Below are 23,242 nucleotides of genomic sequence, written 5' to 3'. Positions count from 1 at the left end.
AGAGCCTGCGTAGGCAACTGGTTCCCAGTGCTGGGGTTTTCCCTGTGGCAGGACCACTGCCAAGCACTAACTCTGCCTGCAGACCTTACAGGTTGTGCCCTTCCCCTTCCTAAGCTGAGGTTCCAATTTTTGTTCCCTGCAAATACATTCCTCAGGTGTGTCAGCTGTGGTGGTGAGGGCAGTGGAGTCATCAGATACCTTTACTCATAATACAGTGCTCATTTTGTCCTTATCCTTAGCTAGTCACGAGTTCAGATGTACTTGAACTGTTTGACCTGGCTTTGCCTAACTGATGTTGCAAGTTGAGGAAGGTCCAAACCCAGGTGGACAGTGCATGCAGGAAAGGCAAAATCCTCACCTTTCATCTTCATTACTTTTGCTGTACCACCGTGGATGACGAGGGCTTCAGCTTAAGGAGCTGTCAAGGCAGCATCTTCAAAATAACACGTTCAAGCAAGAACAGAACAGGGCTGAAAAATAAAGTGTAATTTACAGCTGCATGAACAAACACAATTTCATTTCAATTCATCCCACATAAAAAGTGAAAACTAATAATGGTAGTAGAAAGAATCTGGCCTGATTTTATTTACATTTAACATGAGTCAAATGGAGACTTTGTGAGTGCAAGGGCAAAAGGCTGAACACCGCAAAGGCACAGAGTTGATAATCTCTATCAGATTTGACACCATAACACAACCACTCTGATTCATGGATCTCAGAGCCAGGTTATGTGGAATACATCAATAAGTGAACCTTAGTATTCACCTAGATACTGAAAGATGTCCTTCCAGTTCATCCCAAATGGAGAGAAAGTGTAGTTTCTTTGGAAACTAAGGTTTGTTTTGTCTTTAAATAGTTAAAACCAAATACCAGCTACCAACTATAATCACGCTTCACTATGAAAGCAAAGAACCTACCACACAATTCCAAAATGGAGAGTGAATATGAATGAACTCCATATACTAATCTTCACTTCAACTACTTTGTTAACAAGGCACCAACACTCTCACATTCACTTCTCTCAGCTCTTCACAGCTGTGGTTGGACTTCCCATCTGAGAGGCAGGAGGTTTTAGCTCTAGACCCTCCTCAGCCTCAAGGAGTTGTCACCTTTATCTTTGTCACCTTCAAATCATGTATCACTCTCTGCACAAGTTTCAGAGGAGAGATGGAAATGTAAGTGGTTAAGCACTTTCTTCAGAAATGGGTTTCAGCCTCAGGTGGGTTCCCATGGCATATAAATGTCTGCTATATAAAAGGGAGGCACTGTCTCCTCGAGTATAAAGAGCTAAGTACTCACTCATGTCCAGAAGGATGGCTTAGTCCAGGAGGGAACTTGAATCCAGAATATCCTAGCTAAGGAATATGCCTCCCACATGACATACTGGAAATACCTTCATTAAACACCTTGCTTTGTAGATGCTGCACTCGAAGCCCAGACTGTGGATACAGCAGAATTTCTAAAGCACCTCAAAAACAGCTGAGAGGTTTGATTTTGAAGCCATACTGTTATCCCTGTTCGTAGTCTTCCATAGTCCAGAGCAGATCGGCCTAGGGTCAGGACTTCAAATGCTATAAACATGTCTGAATAACCAGATCTTTGCATAATGCTCTGTGTTGCACGTAATTACACATGAAATAATCAAGTCAGGAGAACTGCCAGGTTCTGCAAATGCTGGAATACCAACATATTTCTGATTCCTATTTACTTTGTAGTACAGGAAAACTAAAGCACAGGAAAAATGTTTTCCTGTACTGTTTATTAAAGTACAGGAAAAATGTTTCCTTTCTTTTATCTCCTGGGCATGATATACTGAGATGTACTGCATGGGATGCAGAGCAGTAGCAGCTCAGAGCTTTCTAACTACATGGGTATGATGTTGCTTTTGCGAGTTCAGCATGAGGTCTGGCTCCCTGTCCATGTCATTTAGGGAAACACAACATTTGAGACATGTCCAGAAGGAGCCGTACTCCATACCAGCTGATGGCAAAGTAATCAGTTCAGAGACCCAGGTTAAATCTCTCCACTCTTTGCACCTCAAAACCTTGTGATGAAATTCAAACAAAAGCTCTTAAAACAGGGAGGAGGGGGGGAAAGCAGTGCTTTCCTTTCCTGTCACATGATAAATTAGATCCTAATGTTTATCCAAGCTCAGCAAAACAGCAAGCCCCTTCCTGCCAGGGAGGTGTCATGCTCCGGCCGTGCCGAGCTGCCTTCCCTGTCCTCCTCTGAGGACAAACACCTGCAGCCACCATGAGGAAGAGCTCCTCACCAGAGGGTGAAGGAGCAAAGCACTCCTCCGTTCCCTTTGCAGCGGCGTGGGGTTGCATCTGCTGCTTTCTCTGCCCACAGAGTGATTTATAGTTCATTTGCACTGAAATTTCCTTTGTGAGCCTCTAAGCCACCCTACGCCAGCACAAAACCTCTGCTGAAAATAGTCCGAGATCGCCTACATGGTTTTCCTTCTGAGTCGAGCCGACAGTACCTTATTTACTCCTTGTCCTTTAGACTTAATGACTTAGCAGCAGAATGTGTTTTGAACACATTTCAGGCATTTTATACCAAAATGAATAGATGAAAGAACAGGATTTTTGCCAACAGCATTGATTATTCTTTTGTCAGTAGATAGATTTGACCTGGACTATTCTGTTACTGTAACAAATGTCTCCAGAGGTTGCTAGACAGAAGAGATGCTTTGCCTGGGGGAGAAGGAATGAGAGGGGAAGAGACTGGAAGGTGGCCTATAGAGAAGACGACAGAGGTAATTAATGGTTATGCCCATGTATAAAGATAAATGCACTAGTAAATGTGTCAGCCCTTCGGCAACAGAAGCCATGATGTCTAGAAACCATGCCTTGACACAGTTCTTGACATGGACATTTATATAACATGGGTCCACATGGAGCTGCATTGGATTGAGGCAAGTGTAAATCAAATCAGAATTGGCTGCTCTGAAATTTCAGAGGGTTTTGAGTGCAATTTACTGCATCTGATAGGGAGAAAAGTCTCCACAAAAGAAACTGGAGACATGCAGCAAACTATTTAAGAGCCCGGATGACCTTAGACAATTTCTTTTGATGGGAATCATATGTATGTCAAGACCATAAATCTTTTCCAAATTTAGCTGCTATTCCTGCAGCCAAAATCACATATGCCCACTCAAGTACAAACCCACTGAATTCGAAAAGGATTGCAGCTTCAGTTGTGCAATTGCAGTTCAGAGTTATTGCAGCTGTTGTCTTTTTTTGTATGGATTTACAGCAGCAGAAATCCCCTTGAGCTAGACAGATTTCTATAGCAAAGTATCATCTGTTTCAATCTGGAGTGAAATATGCCCCTAATATCTAATGTAAATGTAGTCTGTAGTAAGTGAATGTACCGATTTCAGCACATCTTTAAATAGGTTTTGGAACTTTAATGAAATATCTACCTAAAAGTGCATTGAGTTTTAAGATCAGGGCAATAGGGTTGCATGTTATTTAGCTACACGTTCTCATTAAGAAGAATACTTTTAGGAAAGGCCAGATTCATGTGACACAGTTGTGAATAATATTGGAAGGAGAAACTGTCTGGAGTCAAGAACTCAGAACCAGCTGTGATAATGCATCTCCTGACTAACTAAAACAGGTTTGGATACATTCCACCTGGCTGACCACCTACATCATGAACCTATTTACCCTCTTTTGCCTCCGTAATCAGTGGAGCAAGAGAGCCACTCCATGGGAATGATTCAGATCTTTGGTGTGGTCCATGAATCACCCGCTCAAGATGCTTGTCTCTTGTCATTGACTACAGAGGGAGCCTGGGGCAGCTGGACTCCTGCTGTGGGAGCCACAGTTAGATGTCTAAACCAGCCTGAGATGAATCTGGGCTGGGAAGCTGGATACGTGCAAGAAAGAGCACAGCTTGTTTGTAGGCAACAAGTAAAATGAATGTGACTGTCCATAAAAATAAGCAGTGCTGTTACCAACCTCATTGCTTCGGATTTAGCAGCCCAAGGTTTGCCAGTATTGTTATTTTTAACTGGTCTGGAATTCAGTTATTGCATTTCATAGAATCCTGGAATTGTTTGGGTTGGAAAAGACCTTAAAGCTCATCCAGCTCCAACCCCTGCCACGGGCAGGGACACCTTCCACTAGAGCAGGTTGCTCCAAGCCCCTGTGTCCAACCTGGCCTTGAGCACTGCCAGGGATGGGGCAGCCACAGCTTCTCTGGGCACCCTGTGCCAACACCTCAGCACCCTCACAGTAAGATTTGCAAGACTGGATCCTAAAGCTTCAGAGCCATGGCAATATCTCAGTACATGCAAAATATCAATTAGCAAGAAAAAGAATTATGTCATTTGTATTCCAAACCACCTTTATACACATGCACTGATCCCAGAGTGAGCTCTATAGACACTGAGCCTTTCACCTGTTTACTTTGCAAGAGCCCAAGAGAGAACAGGAGTTGGTGTCTGACACAGATCACTTCAAAACTGAGGCTTCAGCTTCCGAATACTTTGGGATCTGTTAAGAGAAAAACATAAAATTAAAAGATAGTATTATTTTAGTAATATATGCAATGAACTTGCTAAATAGCCTGATTAGAGGAAAAGGGATTTGAATGGAAAGTAACACTTCTGTTCCTATAAATCAGAGATTGAAGGGAAAAAATAGTTTCACTTTGTCTGCTATGCAGAGGTTCCTACTGTTTCAAGTGGCTTTGGAGTAGACACTAAGCAAAGTGGACTGTACATGAGTCCACTGAGTACATGATTTCTGCATACTCAGGATCCTCTATTATTAGTCCTGCCTACTGTAGTAAAGTAGATAAAAGCATTTAAAAATATAAAGAAATCTCAAATAGCACTTAAGCCTATTTTTAATCCTCCACTGAAGAGATTTCAAGTGATAACATACTTTTCATTACATTCACATTGCCTGCATGAAACTGAATGCCGCAATCACTGTCTTCATCATTCAGATGCATCTGAACTGAAATATTAACCTGTGCTTGTGAAGATACTGTTGGTAAGGTATTAGTCCCAAATTATATATGTATAAACAATTGTATATGTATAATTGTATGTGTATAAACAAGGAAAATGTTTTTTCTCTGCAACCAGCTTCTGCTTATAGGCAAATGAAAATGTAAATAAGGCTTTTGGTGAATCACTCCTTTATGGACATGAGTCAAATGCTTCTTTTCACCCTTTCAGAACTGCCAACAGTCTTCACAGTATTTACTATAAATATGAATTTGCTAAAGTGAATTGGCCAAGCTGGTGAATAAAAACCAGCACCGGCCTCATAATGAAGTCATAAAGAAAACTGCAACAGATAAGTTCTAAAAACAATGGAAATCTGCAATGGCAGCAGTGTGCTCTGCAAAAACATCCCCAGTTTCAAGGTTATCCTAGAGCTCAGATGAAATTATCTGCCTATAGATACGGTGTATTAACCAGCTATCAAGGTCGAAGGAGGTGATCCTGCCCCTCTACTCTGCTCTCGGGAGACCTCACTTGGAGCATTGTGTGCAGTTCTGGTGTCCTCAACATCAAAAGGACATGGAACTGTTGGAACAAGTCCAGAGGAGGCCACGAAGATGATCAGGGGACTGGAGCACCTCCTGTATGGAGACAGGCTGAGAAAGCTGGGGCTGTTCAGCCTGGAGAAGAGAAGGCTGCGTGGAGACCTCAGAGCAGCCTTCCAGTATCTGAAAGGGGGCTACAAGGATGCTGGGGAGGGACTTTTCATTAGGGGCTGTAGTGATAAGACAAGGTGGAATGGGTTCAAACTGAAACAGGGGAAGTTTAGATTGGATCTAAGGAAGAAATTCTTTACTGTGAGGGTGGTGAGGCACTGGAATGGGTTGCCCAGGGAGGTTGTGAATGCTCCATCCCTGGCAGTGTTCAAGGCCAGCTTGGACAGAGCCTTGGGTGCCATGGTTTAGTGTGAGGTGTCCCTGCCCATGGCAGGGGAGCTGGAACTGGATGATCTTAAGGTCCTTTCCAACCCTAACTATTCTATGATTCATATGATTCTATGATTCTATCACAGAAAGTGCATTTCCCAATATTATTTCCCTGTTCTGACGAATAGCAATCCTGCCCAGGCAACTAAGTCATTGAAAACCGAATTCCACCTTCGGCATTTTGAGAAGAAGGAGGTTACCGGGTCAGGATGTGACATGGAAAATAAGTATCGGTATAAACCATATCATAGTAAACATTCAGCTCAGACCACCTACCAGCAGCCTTAAGCAGCAGAGTGACATTTAAAAGCAATCAGTCAGAAAAGACCCTTCAGGGAACACAGACAATACTTTAGGAAAAGCAGCTTTACTTTTGCCAGAGGGAAAAAGCTCAAGACCTTTTAGGACCAGTGCTCAAGTCAACCTGAAACAAGTATTAAGGAAAATAATGGAAATATAATAAGTGCTTCTTCTCTTTGGCAGAATTATAACAGCATCTTTGCTAGTAAATTCGTTCCCCACTTGCTTCTGTTTTGGTTTGTCCTTACCCTCAGTGGTCCCTGTGCCAGGAAGTGTTCACTGCTCTGATGTTTAACTAACGAATACATGAAAGGTAAAGCTGCACGTGGTCACATCCTTATCTTTTGAATTAACATCATGACTTTGAGCAGAATTCCCTACAAATCCATAAACTCGAGCATGGAGCAGCAGGAAGGAGAACCCACAGTGGAGAAGGCAGGATACCAGCAGCATCTTCTGAAATGTCAATGGGAGCAGTGGCTGCCTCTGCACCACGCTGCTTGCACAGGTTATCCCTACCACATTAAGGGATTCACACTTCCCTTAAAGAAAGGCAGTTTCAGGGCTCCTGTCGGAAACTAATTCAAGTGCTGCTAAGAAATCCTGGTGATGAGAGGTGTGTGTTAAGGGTGCCTGAGTCCTTGTTGAAGCATCCTTTTAAGCAATGAATAAAACCACAATGAGGCCTTGCCTCCCTCCTTGGCTTGCTATCAGCAGCCAAATTTACCTTACCCCTATACAGCCATCTCCTCTGTAAAAGGAAGGAGCATGGAAAGGGTTTAAAAACTGAAGAATGCTTTCTGTAGCCCTTGGAATTAGAAGTTATGGGGATCCAGTGCAATCAGTACACATAGTCTAAATACCAGTAATTCTCCTCCCTACTATAAAGGCAAAGTACTTCAGCAAAATCTCCTCCATCAGCGTTATTAATCATCACATATGATAGCTTGAGGGAGCTATTACTGAGCAGTACTTGCATTGGAACTGAAGCTACTGCTGCCCTAAGTAATTATATTAACCCCTTGTTTGATACTGGCATAACGTGGCTTTCTGTCTGCCCCAAAGACAAAGGTGCCCAGTCCCAGAGGAGGCTTGGATTTGCGTGTACAGTGGTACCCACACCACAGTGGTGTGTACACCTCGTGGCAGAGCAGCATCCTGAGGACACACTGGTGCTGATAGCAGGGAGAACAGTGAAAACAGACTCCCACCTCGCACCCCATCAATATGGACATCTACGAGCATGAACACCACAGTTTTTGCCTCCTGTAACTGGAGTCAGACTTCACATATGCAGGTTGTGCTTCTTAACCAAACCCTGTGGGTCACTCCTCTGAATTCAGGCATCTTACAGGAGGTCTGCACATACAGTCTTTGACTCAGCAACCAACAAAAGATTAGTCCCTGTATTGTGCCCAATAATACTCTTAGTCACTCGAGTGTTCTTTTTGCCTTTTCCTGTTTGCCTGAATTCTTTGCTCCTCTGTATGGAGGTATTGACGTAGCTTTCATCAAATTACAATTAATTAGTGCTAGCAGTTAGTAAGAAAAGAGTCATTTACAATCTAGCTGCTGGAAGTGAGATTTGATGGCATGTAGCTTGCAAGAGGAAAACACAAGAGAAAAAGGTATGGAAGGCAGACCTCTTCCTGCTCTTGGTTAAGAAACCAGTATTTCTAGGCAGGTGGGCAAAAGCTGAAGAAGCCTTGTTGATGTCTTACATTAATCCTTAAATGAAGTAAGAATAACAAAAAAACATTTAGGAAATGGCTGAAAACTGCCTGTACGATATAAAGGGGAGTAACAGAAAAACAAAAGCCAACCTGACATTCATACAATCATAGAATGGTTTGGGTTAGAAAGGACTTTAAGATCATCCATTTCCAACCCCCCTGCCGTGGGCAGGGACACCTCACACTAAACCATGGCACTCAAGGCTCTGTCCAAGCTGGCCTTGAACACTGCCAGGGATGGAGCATTCACAACTTCCCTGGGCAACCCATTCCAGTGCCTCACCACCCTCACAGTAAAGAATTTCTTCCTTAGATCCAATCTAAACTTCCTCTGTTTCAGTTTGAACCCGTTACCCCTTGTCCTGTCACTACAGTCCCTGATGAAGAGTCCCTCCCCAGCATCCTTGTAGGCCCCCTTCAGATACTTGTTCATTGTTCATTTGTGCCATAGCGAGCAGGGCAAATGCTTTATTTCAAAGCTAAATTCCTTGTTCTCCTGCACACAGTTCACCTTAAAGACCATTTGACCATACCATCTGTTTGCATTGTAATTCACATTCAAAAGAGTGACTCAACATAAATATTGACTCACAAACAGGCTCTAGCTTAGGCCTTAAGGTAAGCTGCCACGATATGTTTAAGCTTTTGCACAAAGAGCTAGAGGAACACTGGTCACTTTTCCCTTTACATACAGTCAATCAGTACTCCAAATACAGGTCAGATCCTCTCACAAATCCAAATAAACTTATAACTTCCCTTTGCCGCTTAAACAATTGTAAATACCAGTGCCAAAAACCTCCAAGAATCATTAGTTCTTCATACACTGATGTGAAATATTACAGAATCATAGAATAGTTAGGGTTGGAAAGGACCTTAAGATCATCCAGTTCCAACCCCCTGCCATGGGCAGGGACACCTCACACTAAACCATGGCACCCAAGGCTCTGTCCAACCTGGCCTTGAACACCACCAAGGATGGAGCATTCACAGCCTCCCTGGGCAACCCATTCCAGTGCCTCACCACCCTCACAGTAAAAAATTTCTTCCTTATATCCAATCTAAACTTCCCCTGTTTCAGTTTGAACCCGTTACCCCTTGTCCTGTCACTACAGTCCCTGATGAAGAGTCCCTCCCCAGCACCCTTGTAGGCCCCCTTCAGATACTGGAAGCTGCTCTGAGGTCTCCATGCAGCCTTCTCTTCTCCAGGCTGAACAGCCCCAACTTTCTCAGCCTGTCTCCATACAGGAGGTGCTCCAGTCCCCTGATCATCCTCATGGCCCTCCTCTGGACTTGTTCCAACATTTCCATGCCCTTAAATCTAGCCAAGATTAGGTTAATTTGGCAGATTCAGTCTCATGAATTGTTGCCATAAAAGCTATTCAGGAACTTGGTACTAACTCATTCTTTGTACTTTTTACCTGTGTAGCCAAAAACTGAAATGGCAGGGACTCACCTGTGTTCTGCAGTAATCATTTAGGGGCACTGTTAAAGTATATGCAGAACAAGAAGGAAGGATTCTTCTATTCACTTGGTTGGGCATACTGTTTCTAAACTGCACTCTTAAATAATTTCTTTGTTGTCTACAGCTTTTGCAAGAGCAGAAGAACAGGGAAAAGAACAGAGGGTTAATGTCAGCAGCACAGATTTCATATTAACCCGAAATACTAGATTGAAGGAAAATGCTGAGCATTATAATAACGGATGACTGCTCTAATATATCCCAGGAATTAAGCCAATTCTTGCACTTAAATCTGCAAGACTAAAACAATGGCTTAAAATCACTTTTACTCTGCCTGGTCTTGAAGAGGCAGCAGCTGGCCCTGACTTTGTACTTCATGTTTAGTGTTGGCCCAGAAATACACCACTGTTGTTTCACTGCTCCTGGGGATTGTCAGAGAGACGTATTTCTTTACAGAGAGAGCATAGAGTTTATAAGTGATAGACATACATTTGAGAGGCAGCATTGAGAAATAGCCCTGTCAGGAAAGTCTTGTTTTCCACATTATACCAAATAACTTTACTTAAGGGTGTGTGTATTTATACACACACATACAGATGTGTATATACCCATACACAGTTTGGGAGGCACATCATTTTTGTGTCCAGCACTGACTTTCTCTCCTGTAATAAACTTTGCAGTTTCCTTTCACCAAAATAACATGGCACAAGTTTGAGTCCAATATACTGTTAAGGGATGTGCAACAGCAGTGTTCCTTGCATAAGGATTCAGCATTTCTCTGCTACATGTCCATGGATATTCAGCTTCTAAGGGGAACATTCAGTGTAAGTGATACAATGCAAGTAAATTCTGCAGTACCAGATTTGTGCTGTAAACAGAATCATCAGATTTTATGCTAGCCAGAATCTGCAGGGACAATTAAAGTTTTAGGTACCAAATCCAGTGTGTTGCTGGATTGGGTTGTTTTATCATACATTCTGCAGGTAAGTCAGGATGCTCAGTAGCAATGGGGAAGGTTCTTGACTCCCATATAAGTGCTTATAGAGATATAATCTCTATATATAATATAGAATAATAATATATATTATTATATTTATTATATAATATTTATATATTTATATTTATATATTTATAAATATATTTATATATTTTTATATTTATATAATAAATATATTCATTATATATTGATATATATAATATAATATATATATTATATATAATATATAATATATATTATATTATATTATTATATTATTATATTTATATTATTTATTATTATATATATTTTATTATATTTTATTATATTATATTTTTATTATATATATTTATTATTTATTATTATTTTTATTATTATATTATATTATATATATTATATATAATATATATTGATATATATAATATATATAAATATTATATTTATATTATATATATAAATAATAATATAGAATAATATATCCCATAAGTGCTTATAGAGATAGCATCTCTTACGTGTGTCAGTTTGCAGGCAAACTGCTGCAGAAAAGCCTGCGTATATGGACAGCAGGTAGTTCTTAGCAAGGTTACGAGTGCAGAGGAAGGGTTTTTCAGCTCATAGGGTTCAGTTTGGTTGGGTTTTTTTGTCTGGCTTTAATAATGCCACCTTTGTAGTATCAAAATACAAGACCAAAAGAAGCTGGCAGCATCCTTTGCCCAGCAGCTCCCCATTACTTCTCTTTGTGTGGAAAAAACAGGAAGCTGCCACTGCTGCTGTAACATTTGACATGATAACGTGTGAAAAGCAGGATGTTCCCTGACTTGCTTACAGGTACCGTGGCAATTCCATCCGTGCCCAGTTTTCCCTAGCTGAGGTTGCTGAATACATTAAAAACCACAGGAACAGGCTGTCTGAGTAACTACGGATGATACGAGAAATGTCCAACCCCTCTACAAGCCACCAAGGAAACAAGTGTTTGCTCTCCCTCAGGCTTGTGTGTTATAATAATTCCACGCTTAATGATGTGTCTGGGGATACGCTTGCAGGAGGGAGATATGGGATAAAAGCAACCTTTTAAAGGAGAAAATGTGAGAAGCCTATGGGGCACTTCAGGTATCATTTAAGTAAAAGAAACTGTGATCTAATTTCTCCACAATCCTTCCTCCAATTCCTCTGAATTAGCCTGTGGGAATCTCTCAGACCTCACAAAACAAATAGGCCTGAACAACAGACATCAGACCTTGCTGATGAGGCCTCTTCTGGCAGAAGACATGGCACAACCATAGAATCATAGACTAGTTTAGGTTGGAAGGGACCTCCAAAGCTCATCTAGTTCCAGCCCCCTGCAATAAGCAGGGACATCTTCAACTAGATCAGGTTGCTCAGAACCATACTTGAATCAGCCATTATTAAAGTGGTCACTGTGAAAAAAATCAGTTCAAACTAAATGCAAGTATCCTGAACAACAGTACTCCACAAACCAGCAGGAATACTAACCTAGGAAATGCATAAGCATTGGTGTTACATGATGTGTGAAAGGAAACTCAGGACGCTTTTCAAAGGTGTTGATTGATAATGAAATCAAGTACTCCAAATGGATTCATGCTGGTATCTAGTCCGAGAGTGTGGTCTAGGCAATTCTGCAATGCTTCATTCACAGAAGTAAAGATGGGTGAGATCTGTCTTTGGCTGTCAAGCTGTGAAATGATCTGGTCCTTTCACACTGCTCAGTAGCTTATCCAGTGGCAATGATTACTGAAGAGCCAGGAATTTCCAGGGCTGAGGATTTCTCACTCTGATGAGGATTCCTGTGTCCATTCCCACTTAAAGCAAGATGAGGAGAAAGGAGGATCTCCTTTTTCCAGGGAGAAAGTCATGATCACAGTATCCTATGCCACACTCCAGCTGGTTTTAGTTACCCACTGTAACTAAAGAGGCTGTAAGAGGCTGTAGGGAGCACAAGGATGAATTATGTATGCTGAGGAGCTCACGGACTGTTTGGGATCTTGGCTAAGCACTGGAGTGGCTTGGACACCTTCCTTCCCCAGCACTATATTGTGGCTTGGACACCTTCCTTCCCCAGCATTATATTCATGTACCAAATGCAGGGTGGAAAATGAGGGTCCCACCCGCAGAATTACTTTTACAATCAAGTTCATGGTTTGTGGGTGTCTCTTGCTCACATTAAGGTACTCACTCACGTTACTGTTTGATTACGTTGGTCTAACATGAAACTAAGGGGTTTAAGTTCTAATTCATTCATTTAGTCACGTGAATAGAGGTTTGCAGTGAGTCAAGGCTGGAGTACTGGCAACTGTGGAGTTCCAGGAAATGAAAGGAAAAAACACTGCATGGACTGAAGCGCCTCATAAATGCAGTCATCTAAGATATACGGTAACATTTCATACCCCTTAAAAGCCACAAGCCAGCTGCAGAATTTGACTTTTCAGTCTAAAGAATCACACATTCCATAAGGAGACACAAAGTTCTTCAGCATCAGAGGGCTATGTCTTAAACTAGAATACAGAAAACTGTACGAGCAGGTCCACAGTGAGTAACTTCGGGGGTATATAACAGAGCTGCAAGTAGCCCTTAGCTAGAAATGTACTTTACTGGGTTTAGCTCTACTCACTTGTAATTCATCTGCATATATATTAGCTACTTCATGCACAAACATGCAGTTAGACACACAAGTCTGAATTTTGCCTTTCAAGGTGGATATAGAAATAGAAACACCCTGTGCTAAACTGGTGGGTAGGAAGAAGTTGAAAGGAAATATCTTCATCTCTAGCCCTGTGCTCTCTCATATGCCCTGTCCCAATGGAGCAGTGGAACTGAGAGGAGAGAATTCAGTCAGGACATTTCATTTTACATCCCCGAGCTTGGGTTTTTTGACGTGGTCACCAACAGGAGACTGCAGCAAATCTCACAATTAGTAACAGCTTCCAACCCATATTCAGCTGGCTGGGATAGCCAGAAGGCAGCGTGCTGCAGCCGCATGCCCATGGACTGCTGAGCACGCTGGTTGCCATGGGAATAATGGCTTTGGGGGTAATTCAGGCTATCCAGGGTTTCCCACGATAGGGAATTTACAGCTGGGAAGCTGTGACTAAATTCTGCTCCCATTGAGCGTAACAAAGAAAAGCAAGCAAGGATGTGGATGCCAGCAGCCATGGGCCCAGACCTGCCACGTGCTGCACCCTTTTAATTCACTTCTGCTCTGCAGGTTTTTATCCCCCATAATCTAGCAACATGCCTGGAAGTGACAGGAAGCACCTCACAGGGAGACCACTGGTGGGGAAACAAAGGTAAGCATTTAGCTCCACTGTTCACGTCTTGCCATTAACAAGAAAAGCTTTGTGGCTTTTATACCAAACCCTTCTCACTGATGATATGCTCACTGTATATAAAAATCAGGTGCATTTGCTTTACTATGCAGCATATATGCACTGTATATAAAATCACTTACCAACTTGTGTACAGAAATGCAGCCTTCATGCATCCCTTTATGTTTGCCACAGGTAGCGTGCACGCTTGCAAAATAGCTGTTAAAACCCCCTTAAAATTAGCCCCCAATAAGAAGTGCTCACTCATTAAATGCTGCAGATCATTCTCAGAAGTTAATGCTCCTGCTGGGATCAACAGGAATAATGGAATTCAGAAATGGAAAAGAAAACATTACAAAACATCACAGCTACAGGTTGGGCAGAGAAGAGATTCAGAGCAGCCCTGCAGAGAAGGACTTGGGGGTGTTGGTCGATGAGAAAATGAACATGAGCCGGCTGCAGTGTGCGCTCGCAGCCCAGAAAGCAACTGTATCCTGGGCTGCATCAAGAGGAGCGTGACCAGCAGGTCCAAGGAGGTGATCCTGCCCCTCTACTCTGCTCTCGTGAGACCTCACTTGGAGCATTGTGTGCAGTTCTGGTGTCCTCAACATCAAAAGGACATGGAACTGTTGGAACAAGTCCAGAGGAGGCCACGAGGATGATCAGGGACTGGAGCACCTCCTGTATGAAGACAGGCTGAGAAAGTTGGGGCTGTTCAGCCTGGAGAAGAGAAGGCTGCGTGGAGACCTCAGAGCAGCTTCCAGTATCTGAAGGGGGCCTACAAGGGTGCTGGGGATGGACTCCTCATGGATGGACTGTAGTGATAGGACAAGGGGTAACGGGTTCAAACTGAAACAGGGGAAGTTTAGATTGGATCTAAGGAAGAAATTCTTTACTGAGAGGGTGGTGAGGCACTGGAATGGGTTGCCCAGGGAGGTTGTGAATGCTCCATCCCTGGCAGTGTTCAAGGCCAGGTTGGACAGAGCCTTGGGTGCCATGGTTTAGTGTGAGGTGTCCCTGCTCGTGGCAGGGGGGTTGGAACTGGATGATCTTAAGGTCCTTTCCAACCCAAGCCATTCTATGATTCTAAAAATTGGGAGCATTATTAATTGCAAGATTACTGCTTTACATAGGAGTTCTATAAAGCTGGGCTCACCTGTAAAACACCCACTACAGGAGATCCTGTTTGGATGGTTCTTACCTCTTTAATGACAAAGGTCCATTTTATCCCTGCGTAACTTCATGCAGCACAAGAGCCTGGACTGAAGGCTTGAACACTATGAAGAAAATACAAATGCCATTTTGGTAACTTTCGAAGCAGTTGACATGAGCTGACATTAAGCTGCTTTCCTTAGCAAAGGTACTTACCACAATGCACTGGAGATGTAATCCTCAAAACCTCTTTCAGAGGTGTTATTTGTTATACACCAATCTCTTCAGTCTTAGAGAATACACACAAACCCCTTGACCTTGCTGCAATAGCTGGTTACTTTGAAACTGAAGTACTGTGACCTGCCAGAAACACAGCATCGCTCTTGTCTTTGACACACTAAACCCCAAGCTGAAAGAAAGGGAGGCTACGTTAGCATCAACACCACCACCACCACACGCAGCGTATTTGGGAAGCAATGAGTTTTCAACGACCAACACTGATCAAATCACAGGAATTACTGAATTTAAACCCCATCAGTGTCACCAACTGAAGGCATTTTCATGTGCATTACATCAGATTTCACAAGAACAAACCTGTGTTGTTTTCAGTCTGTTTTAAGAAATGAATATGTAATGCCCTCCCCAACGACACGCTTGCAGAAATAGCTCTGTGGATGAAACTCAGGCCTATTTACTCATTCACGTTTACTGCACACACAAGCTTGATCTGCACTTTTCCTGCAGCCGAGTTAAAACTACACTTCCTTGGCTGTAAACCTGCAATTCCCAGAGCCCATCAGCAACACACCCTCTTCATGTTAAGTAATCCTCAGCTACAACAGGCTTTATGAAGGCAAAGATAGACCCTTCAAAGGGTCTTGAACCTTTACTTGCAACTCCTTCCCCAACCCCTCCTCTCACCCCCATAGTTCTATTTTTATGGTATATGCTTTAAACAGTAGTTTCTATGATTCTGCCAGAGTACCCTTGCAATAAGAGCATTGGCAGAGAAAGGAAGTAATAAATCAAAAGAGGAAAAACAACACCATGCCGGCACACATGTTAAGGCTATAGGTGATCCGTGCAGGGAATGAGAACAGCACAAACCAGCTTTTGATAAAGGGACAGAGTGATGAATAATACCTTTACATTGGGAAATACTCAACCAAAACGCCTGAATTGAGAGCATGCCGAGTGCCAGAGGTTGGAGATGCAGCGTGTGTTACTGAGCTTTTTGCTTTAGACAATTAAATGAAGCAGTTAGATTTCAGAAAGCAGCCAATTGTTGTAGGCCTGAAACAAAGACTGAAGGAAACAGAGCTGCCTGCATGTGGGGAATGGAGAAAACAGGGCATTGCATCTAAAATATTCATGACACCCAATTTGTGCAAGGCTTCAACTCAGTAATGACAATCTTAATATGGTATCTATAATTGGTATCTGAAAAAACCATAGGAAATGGCAAACAAGTACTGGAGGGGACTGTGAAGCAACATGGAAAAGCAATCCTCCTAAAGTGAATTCTCCGGAGATGCCACTTTTTACTCTCACCATGATTTGATGGTTGTTTTCTCTCCAGGCTGTAAGGAAACAAGACTCTCAAGAGACTAAAAGGAAAAGGGTTTAGCAATTCCTCCCAGGCAGATCCTTCTGCAGAGTATCATAGAGGATTTGATAAAACGGGTAATTAAGTTGCTCATCTCACAGATTCAAAGCTTTTAAGTGCACGCTATCGCTTCAGTGCCAGCATATCCTTCACAAGACACCAAAGCCTCTATCACTTTAACTTCTGAACACATCCTCTAAAAGCCTGAACAGGTTTAGAATAAGCTATAAACTGTTTTTAATTAATTATAAACCAAATGCAACATCCTTACCACAGAACGCTCAGCAGAGGAAAAAGAAGAAAAGAACCGTAAGGCACTTACTCACAGAGCTCCTGTCTCCCATGCATACACTGCACTGTGACTCAGTTTTAAGCTCCTGAGGGCTGGCAGAGATTTGTCTTCCTTTTCAGTTCCAAGAGCGACTGACTCAAATGCTGCTCCTCCCAGGAAAACTACAGCCTTTTTAGCACTTTTGGGTAGCAAAGCACTGGAACAGGCTGCCTAAAGAAACCCTAGGGGCTCCATCCCTGGTGCTGTTCAAGGCCAGAGCCTTGGGTGACATGGTCTAGTGTGAGGTGTCCCTGCCCATGGCAGGGGGTTGGAACTGGATGAGCTTAAGGTCCCTTCCAACCCAAACCTTCTGTGATTCTATGACTTCTGAGACATTCAATGACAAAGCTTTTTTGCCTTTTCTTTTTCCCCTATGTTCCAAGAACATTGGTAACATAACACATTTAGCACCACTCCTTGCTTTAAAAGTGTCCTTCACCTTCTCCCAATTAGAGATCTCATAACAGACCACAATCCCATAATACAATAAATCAGTCCAATTTATTTTGGTTTTAAGGAAGTATTTTTTAATGAAATGTGCACAAAGTGATACAATAGAAAACTTGGAATTAAAAGTTGTAAAAATAACTTTTGAGTCCAAAAAGCTTCATTGGAAAATAAAAACTCACTCCCTGGATCACAACACATCTCCTTACAAATTGAACCCTTTTCCCTTACCCCTCCCTCCCAATGAAAAGTTTTTGTTCCATTCACTCCATTTGATCTTTTCCCCACATAATTAAGTTTTTAATCTCTTAATAAAAAGTTTTACTTGGCCCTGAGGTATTGCATGGATTGATGCAGTCTAGATCATGGCTTTCATACACAGCAGAATATCCACAGTGTACAAACCCTTAAAGAAACGAGGGATTTTATCTTACGAGACAGAGTATTTCTTGCAGCTGACAAGCACTGGGCTACAACTAACAAGTTATTCCTACTGATTCTTAAGATACCTTGGTTATATGCAGCAGGCAGGATACTTCTGTTCATATTCCAGATAAATCTATCTTCTGAGAACCGAAAGACTTAGTACAAGTGGATAAGAAAAACATGTTACCGCTCAGACTGAACTCAGAACTGTTGCACAGCTGTCTCACCACAAACATAACTTACCTTGCTAACTTCACTTCTACTCCACTCCACTCACACAGATTGCTTAGAAGCATAAAGCAAAAAAGGCTGAAGCAATAATTTTCTTTAAATGCTATAGAATGAAGACTGTATCTATTAAATAAAACCCTCCAAAACATCTGAGGCGGTCATTTAGCTGAAGTGCAACACTGGATCTCCTACTGGAAGTCTGGAGCTGGCAACTGACACAACTGTTGGAGCAAGTACTTAAGAGGTCTATACCTGCCCAAAAGACAGACAAATGGGAACTTCTGTATTACCCATTGCTTCTTTGCATGGATACAATCACTGAGATTTAATATATGATGATTAAAAAAACACTTGTGAGTATCAGTTAAGGCAAAAACTTACTGAAATGTTAGTTCACATTACAGCACTTTCCATTAATTGTGATCAAGTTTTCAGGTGTCATTGTGTAAACCAGAGGCAAGAACTTGAAAGTTATCAATGTCACAGCATTTATACAGAGCAGTGGTATGTTACATGCTGACACCTGGCCTTCACAGTAAAGGCACCATGTATAACAACTGAAAGGGGCTCAAAGTCACAGTCACAGCACTCACAAAGTCACAGCACTCACAAAGTCACAGCACTCACAAAGTCACAGCACTCACAAAGTCACAGCACTCACAAAGTCACAGCACTCACAAAGTCACAGCACTCACAAAGTCACAGCAAAACAGGAGCCTCTTCTCTCCCAGTATCTGTGTGGTTAAGATGTTTGCAGTAACAAACAATCCTACTCATTCAAACATAACGATTTCAGAGGACTTTGCCCCCCTCACGCAGAGAATAGTTCTTTACAGCCCTGCAGGTCTTGAAGCTTGTACAACTTTTCCAGCCTTGGGTTAGGCATGAAGGCCATTTCTGAAGTCTGTTCCCCATTAAAGCTGAATCTGGTCTCATTCACACCCTCTTTGCTCTGCGAGTTGCTCACAACCACTTCCAAAAGACATTAAGGCACAGGAATGAACTAAACAACTGCAGAGGACTTGGAAGAGCTGTTGGATCTGGAGTAACTTCTGAAGACAACAGCCTGTGGTGGAAAGCAGCTGATCTTCCAGGGATACCACTAGGGAAAAGTCCGTATCATGTATCTGCTCTCAGGAGGCTTTCACACCCCTTCACTAAACCCAGTTTGTTTCCTAGGCTGTTACAGTACACAGTTTTGTTACTATGAGCACAGATAACTGCAGATACTTACGAGGTAGGCTGCAGCTTCCAGCAGACATGACTGTGATACAGACATCTGTGATGCAGGTTCTGAAAGGATTCCTAGGAAAGAATCTTGCGCTGACGGCAGTAAAAAGAGGCTGCTGTAAAGATCTGTGACACACACAGTTTCTTTCATAGCTTCAGGAGAACACTGCCTTCAGGATGAAGGAAGGCACTCGATGCAGACATTTTGATTTCAATTAGTTAATTTTCAACCATTTTCTGCCAATAAAAAGCCACCACTATAGTTCCTACTCTCCTCGTACTGCAGCTGTGGAGCCAGAGGTTACAGTCACCTTCGTATCCTTTTACAAAGAGCAAATGTATTTGACAAATTACGGAAGACAGCATCTTATGCTACTTAAAGAGAAAACCCAGTACAGAGCTAAGCTATTCTTTCCCCCTTTCATACTACAGTTATAACAGGCCACAAGAAAATCAACCTCCCCATGGAATTTTAACTACAGCTGCCTCAGAAGTGTCCCATGGATGTATTTTCAGAGCAGATGCATCTGACAATTACCAGCAGTAAAGCAGATCTTGTTTTCAGGTGAGTGGCAGAAGGAAAGTGTGAGGATTTCTACAACACAACACAGTTCAGGTCTTGTGAAAGCTCAAATCTCTTAAAGGAAGCATAAAACAACAAAGCATTACCTCCAAGTTATTTGGTTTTACGTTAATCTTCATCTGACCACAAATCAACATATTAAGGCATGTAAATTAATAGCAGAAAAAGTAACTGAGCCACCAACACTGAGTTTGGTTCAGAAGACTGGAAGTCATTTGGTACTTCTCTCATCCTCTTTGTGGGATGTGGGATTGTTTTGATGTTGATGTAAGCTGGTTCCAGCATCCAGTTGTGAGAGCTTCTGTTCAACTATATCTGCCACCAAATTCAAACGGCAGCCCCGAAGGGCTTTCAGTAAGTCAGCCACCTTTGCATCTTTTCCCTTCCATTTCTGCCACGCTCGCAGGGACTGAAACAACTGTTCATGCAAGTTAAATGGATGCTCTGCCACTATTCTGTCAATTTTCACTTCAGAAAGGCCCAGTTTTCGCACCAGCATCTTCCAGTCTTTCCCAACATTTTCACATATGACTTCAAAAGCTGCACTCTGAAGACCTGAAATAGCAGAAATGTGTTTAGAGATGGATTTACTGAGAAATAAAAGACAATGTTTAAAAGTTGGTTGAGGGTGGTTTTTGTTAGCAGAACCGTACTACTCTTGCTGTATCACACACACTGAAAGCCACACAGAGTTCTGGAAACCCACTGGATATACTCGGAATCCCAAGTACACAGCATGAATTGCAATGTACTATTGTATGATGTATGTATCACTTATTATAAGTGATCATTTGATAACCAAGGGAAGACATTTCCTCCCCAGAAAGCCGTTTGCAGCATCTGCTGCCCTCAAGGTACATCTCCAGGGTACAAAACGCTCCCATGTACCAGTGGAAGCACCCTCAGCGGTGGGCTCAGCTACAGCAGCTGAGGGCAGCCGCGTTCTGTGTTGTCTCTAAACACCCCCACAGCTACAGGCCGCACACAGATATAACGGCGTTGCCTGGAGGGGGGGGGGGGGGGATTAAAAACAAATAAATCCACCTACGTTTTTCATGCACATCTGGTTGATTATCAGAAGCGCTAACTTCTCCTTCCTTTACGAACTGCTTTAGTTCTGCGACCAAGTCATCTCTGTTAATAGTTTTAAGCAAGTCTTCAAGCAACGACGCCTCGTCGCGTGTGATCAGCTGCTGCTCGAGGAGGATGCTGAAGAGCTCCCCGCAGCTCTGGGCAGCCTCAAGCTTCCTTTTCCCGATCTTCCCCCTCAGGAGGAACTTGAGGGAAGAGAGCTCAGTTTCGGACAGCCTCGAGCAGAAAGAGTGCAGCAGTGTCAAAAACGGATCCATCGCGCCTAGGCCTACACCGCAACCACCACCAAGGGCGAGGCACCAACCCCGTCCGCAACCTCCGGGAAGGAAGCGCGTGCCTGTTATCACACAGCGGATTCCCGGGAGGCCGGAGAGCGCGGCGAGACCGGTACCGAACCGGCAGAGATCGGACCCGACGCGACCCGGAGCCGGTAGAGCCGCGATGGCGGAACACTGACCCGACCCTCAGCCCGCGCCTGCTCTTCTCGGAAGTGACGTCACGCCAGCGGCGGGTTCCCGGCACGCCATAAAATGGCGGCCGCGCGTCGGGGGTGTGGTAAAGTAAGAGTGCCCTTAGTGAGGGTTAAGCTGCGTCTGGGGGCAGCACAGGGCGTAAAAAGGCTTGGGAGGCGAACGGGCTTGTTTTGTGATGCTGGATACAAAACCGTGTGTCAGAGCGGAGCTCGGGCGGGCTCCTGCCACCTCAACCTGGCCAAGCCTTAAGTTGGGAGAACTGTAGGTTCCCCGATTAGTGGAGGATTATTGGATTCTTGTGAACACCTGCACCTACAAAGGTTACTTTTACAAAAGGAGAACAGTATAAGGATGAAAGGATTTGCTCATTGAAGAGCAAGAAAGGTCATAGCAGATCTCTGCTCCCAAAGAGGCACAGTCGCCATGGAGTCTCCCCAGAAAGCTGCATCTGCCCCCTTAGCGGCCTCAGGGCAGGGCTGCAGCCTGGTCTTTGTTCCTTACAAAGATTGGTTGTGACATGCAGTAACTCCTGACCTTTAAAAGGGAGGAAACAGGGCAAATCTGAAGTCGCTGTATTCCAAAGGCAGTTTTTATACAAGGTGAAAGGTGGTGAACTCATAAATGGGAAAGTTCAGGTTTGTGCCATTGTTTTGTAGGTCCCCTAAGCTCAGACAAACCATGATGTTTTTTCTGCACATCCCATGTAGGTAGTGCAGAGATCTCCATGTTCCTGGTGACCACTGGCACGTTGATTCCCCAAGCTACCCCATTGCCAATTGTTTCCAGTGCATCCTCTAACTTATTATTACTGCCACATACAAATACACCCATGGCCCTTGTCATGAACAGATTGCAGTGTCAGACACACAGGTTTAAGTGTTATCTTCCACATCTCCTTCTCCAGTCTCACATTCCAAGTAAGGAACAACTCCTACTCCCAAAACATTTCCTTAACTCCCAAAGGCACAAGACCAAGGAAGTCAATACATGGAGCTGTCTACGCTCATGGAGCCCATCTGTGCATCCTCAGCAGTGGGCATGATGTAAGAAAATGTGTATTTCATATAGAATACAAGATTTGCTTCCCATATATTCCTCCCAGGATATATGAACATTGGGCTGCAACGTCTCCTCCAAGTATGCATTCCCTTAAAATCATTTCCTTTGCTATAATACAGTGTTAGCAATATTTTATTTGTTTTTTAACCAGATAATCCTAAAATTCACAATAAATGTGGGGCTTCCATCAGCTTCCTTCCCCCCCCCCCCCGATGCTGCTCATCCAGGAAAGGCAACAGGGTGTACCTAGTCATGCCAGCCTTGAAAAGCAGCCAACATGCATACTACTCTCAGCCTCTCAGGTAAAACATTAAACCTGTTTAGAAGAGAGATCTTTTTTAGTCCCTAAATGCTGCAAATTGGAGGAAATTAACCTATTGCAGGGTCTCATGGTAAAATAAATAGTGAAAGGAATTAGTGCTAAGAATTGAGCTGGGGTGAGATGCACCTGATTTAAGGTGTATTTTCTCTCTGCAGCTCTGAATATACTTTAAGCTGAAGGAAAGAACATTAATTGCAAAGGTAGTGTGATGCCAAGGAGAATTTGCAGTGTGGGGCTTATAAAGCAGACATAAGCCTTAGTAATGATCTAAAAAGTATAAAATCCAGTTGAATAAAATCTCATTTACATTTTGCCAAGGAAGGTGACTCTACAAAACAGGAGGAGCTAAATCACGTGGTGCATAGTTGTGCTTGGTGATGGCAGCCACCCAGCTCAAGAGACAAATCTACATGAAGGAGGTCTAATCAGTGCCATTTATAGCTTTATTCTCTATCCCTTGAGATGCAGTTGAAAGCAACATCAACTGAGATTTTAATAGGTTCATATGAACTTAGCGGCCAGATTCAGCGCTGAAGTACGAGGA

The 23,242-nt window shown here is 43.0% G+C and overlaps 1 protein-coding gene and 1 long non-coding RNA gene across 5 annotated transcripts; both read right to left on the bottom strand.

Moving 5' to 3' along the window:
* Positions 1 to 245: 245 nt before the first annotated feature.
* Positions 246 to 15,694, bottom strand: LOC308221883. Its single transcript, XR_013956995.1, has 4 exons — positions 15,115 to 15,694; positions 14,948 to 15,023; positions 4,414 to 4,508; positions 246 to 470 (listed from the first exon to the last, which is right to left on the bottom strand). It is a non-coding gene; the product is annotated as an uncharacterized lncRNA (long non-coding RNA).
* Positions 15,695 to 15,917: 223 nt separating this feature from the next.
* FADD (Fas associated via death domain) lies at positions 15,918 to 21,333 on the bottom strand. Of its 4 annotated transcripts, XR_013956897.1 has the most exons (4): positions 20,801 to 21,333; positions 19,839 to 20,307; positions 19,174 to 19,262; positions 15,918 to 19,041 (listed from the first exon to the last, which is right to left on the bottom strand). XR_013956897.1 is itself a non-coding variant. In XM_080618528.1 (2 exons), the coding sequence occupies exons 1-2, from the start codon at positions 21,099 to 21,101 to the stop codon at positions 19,964 to 19,966; spliced, it is 645 nt and encodes a 214-aa protein (XP_080474654.1). In that variant the 5' UTR covers positions 21,102 to 21,333; the 3' UTR covers positions 15,919 to 19,963. The 4 variants fall into 4 exon arrangements, 1 of the variants encoding a protein (XP_080474654.1); XR_013956895.1 differs by having other exon boundaries at positions 19,174 to 20,307; XR_013956896.1 differs by having other exon boundaries at positions 15,918 to 19,262.
* Positions 21,334 to 23,242: the final 1,909 nt, after the last annotated feature.

The sequence above is a fragment of the Psittacula echo genome (genome assembly GCF_963264785.1).
Source record: "Psittacula echo genome assembly, chromosome: 5".
Taxonomy (NCBI): Eukaryota; Metazoa; Chordata; class Aves; order Psittaciformes; family Psittacidae; genus Psittacula; species Psittacula echo.
This window is presented reverse-complemented; position numbering and strand designations above follow the sequence as displayed.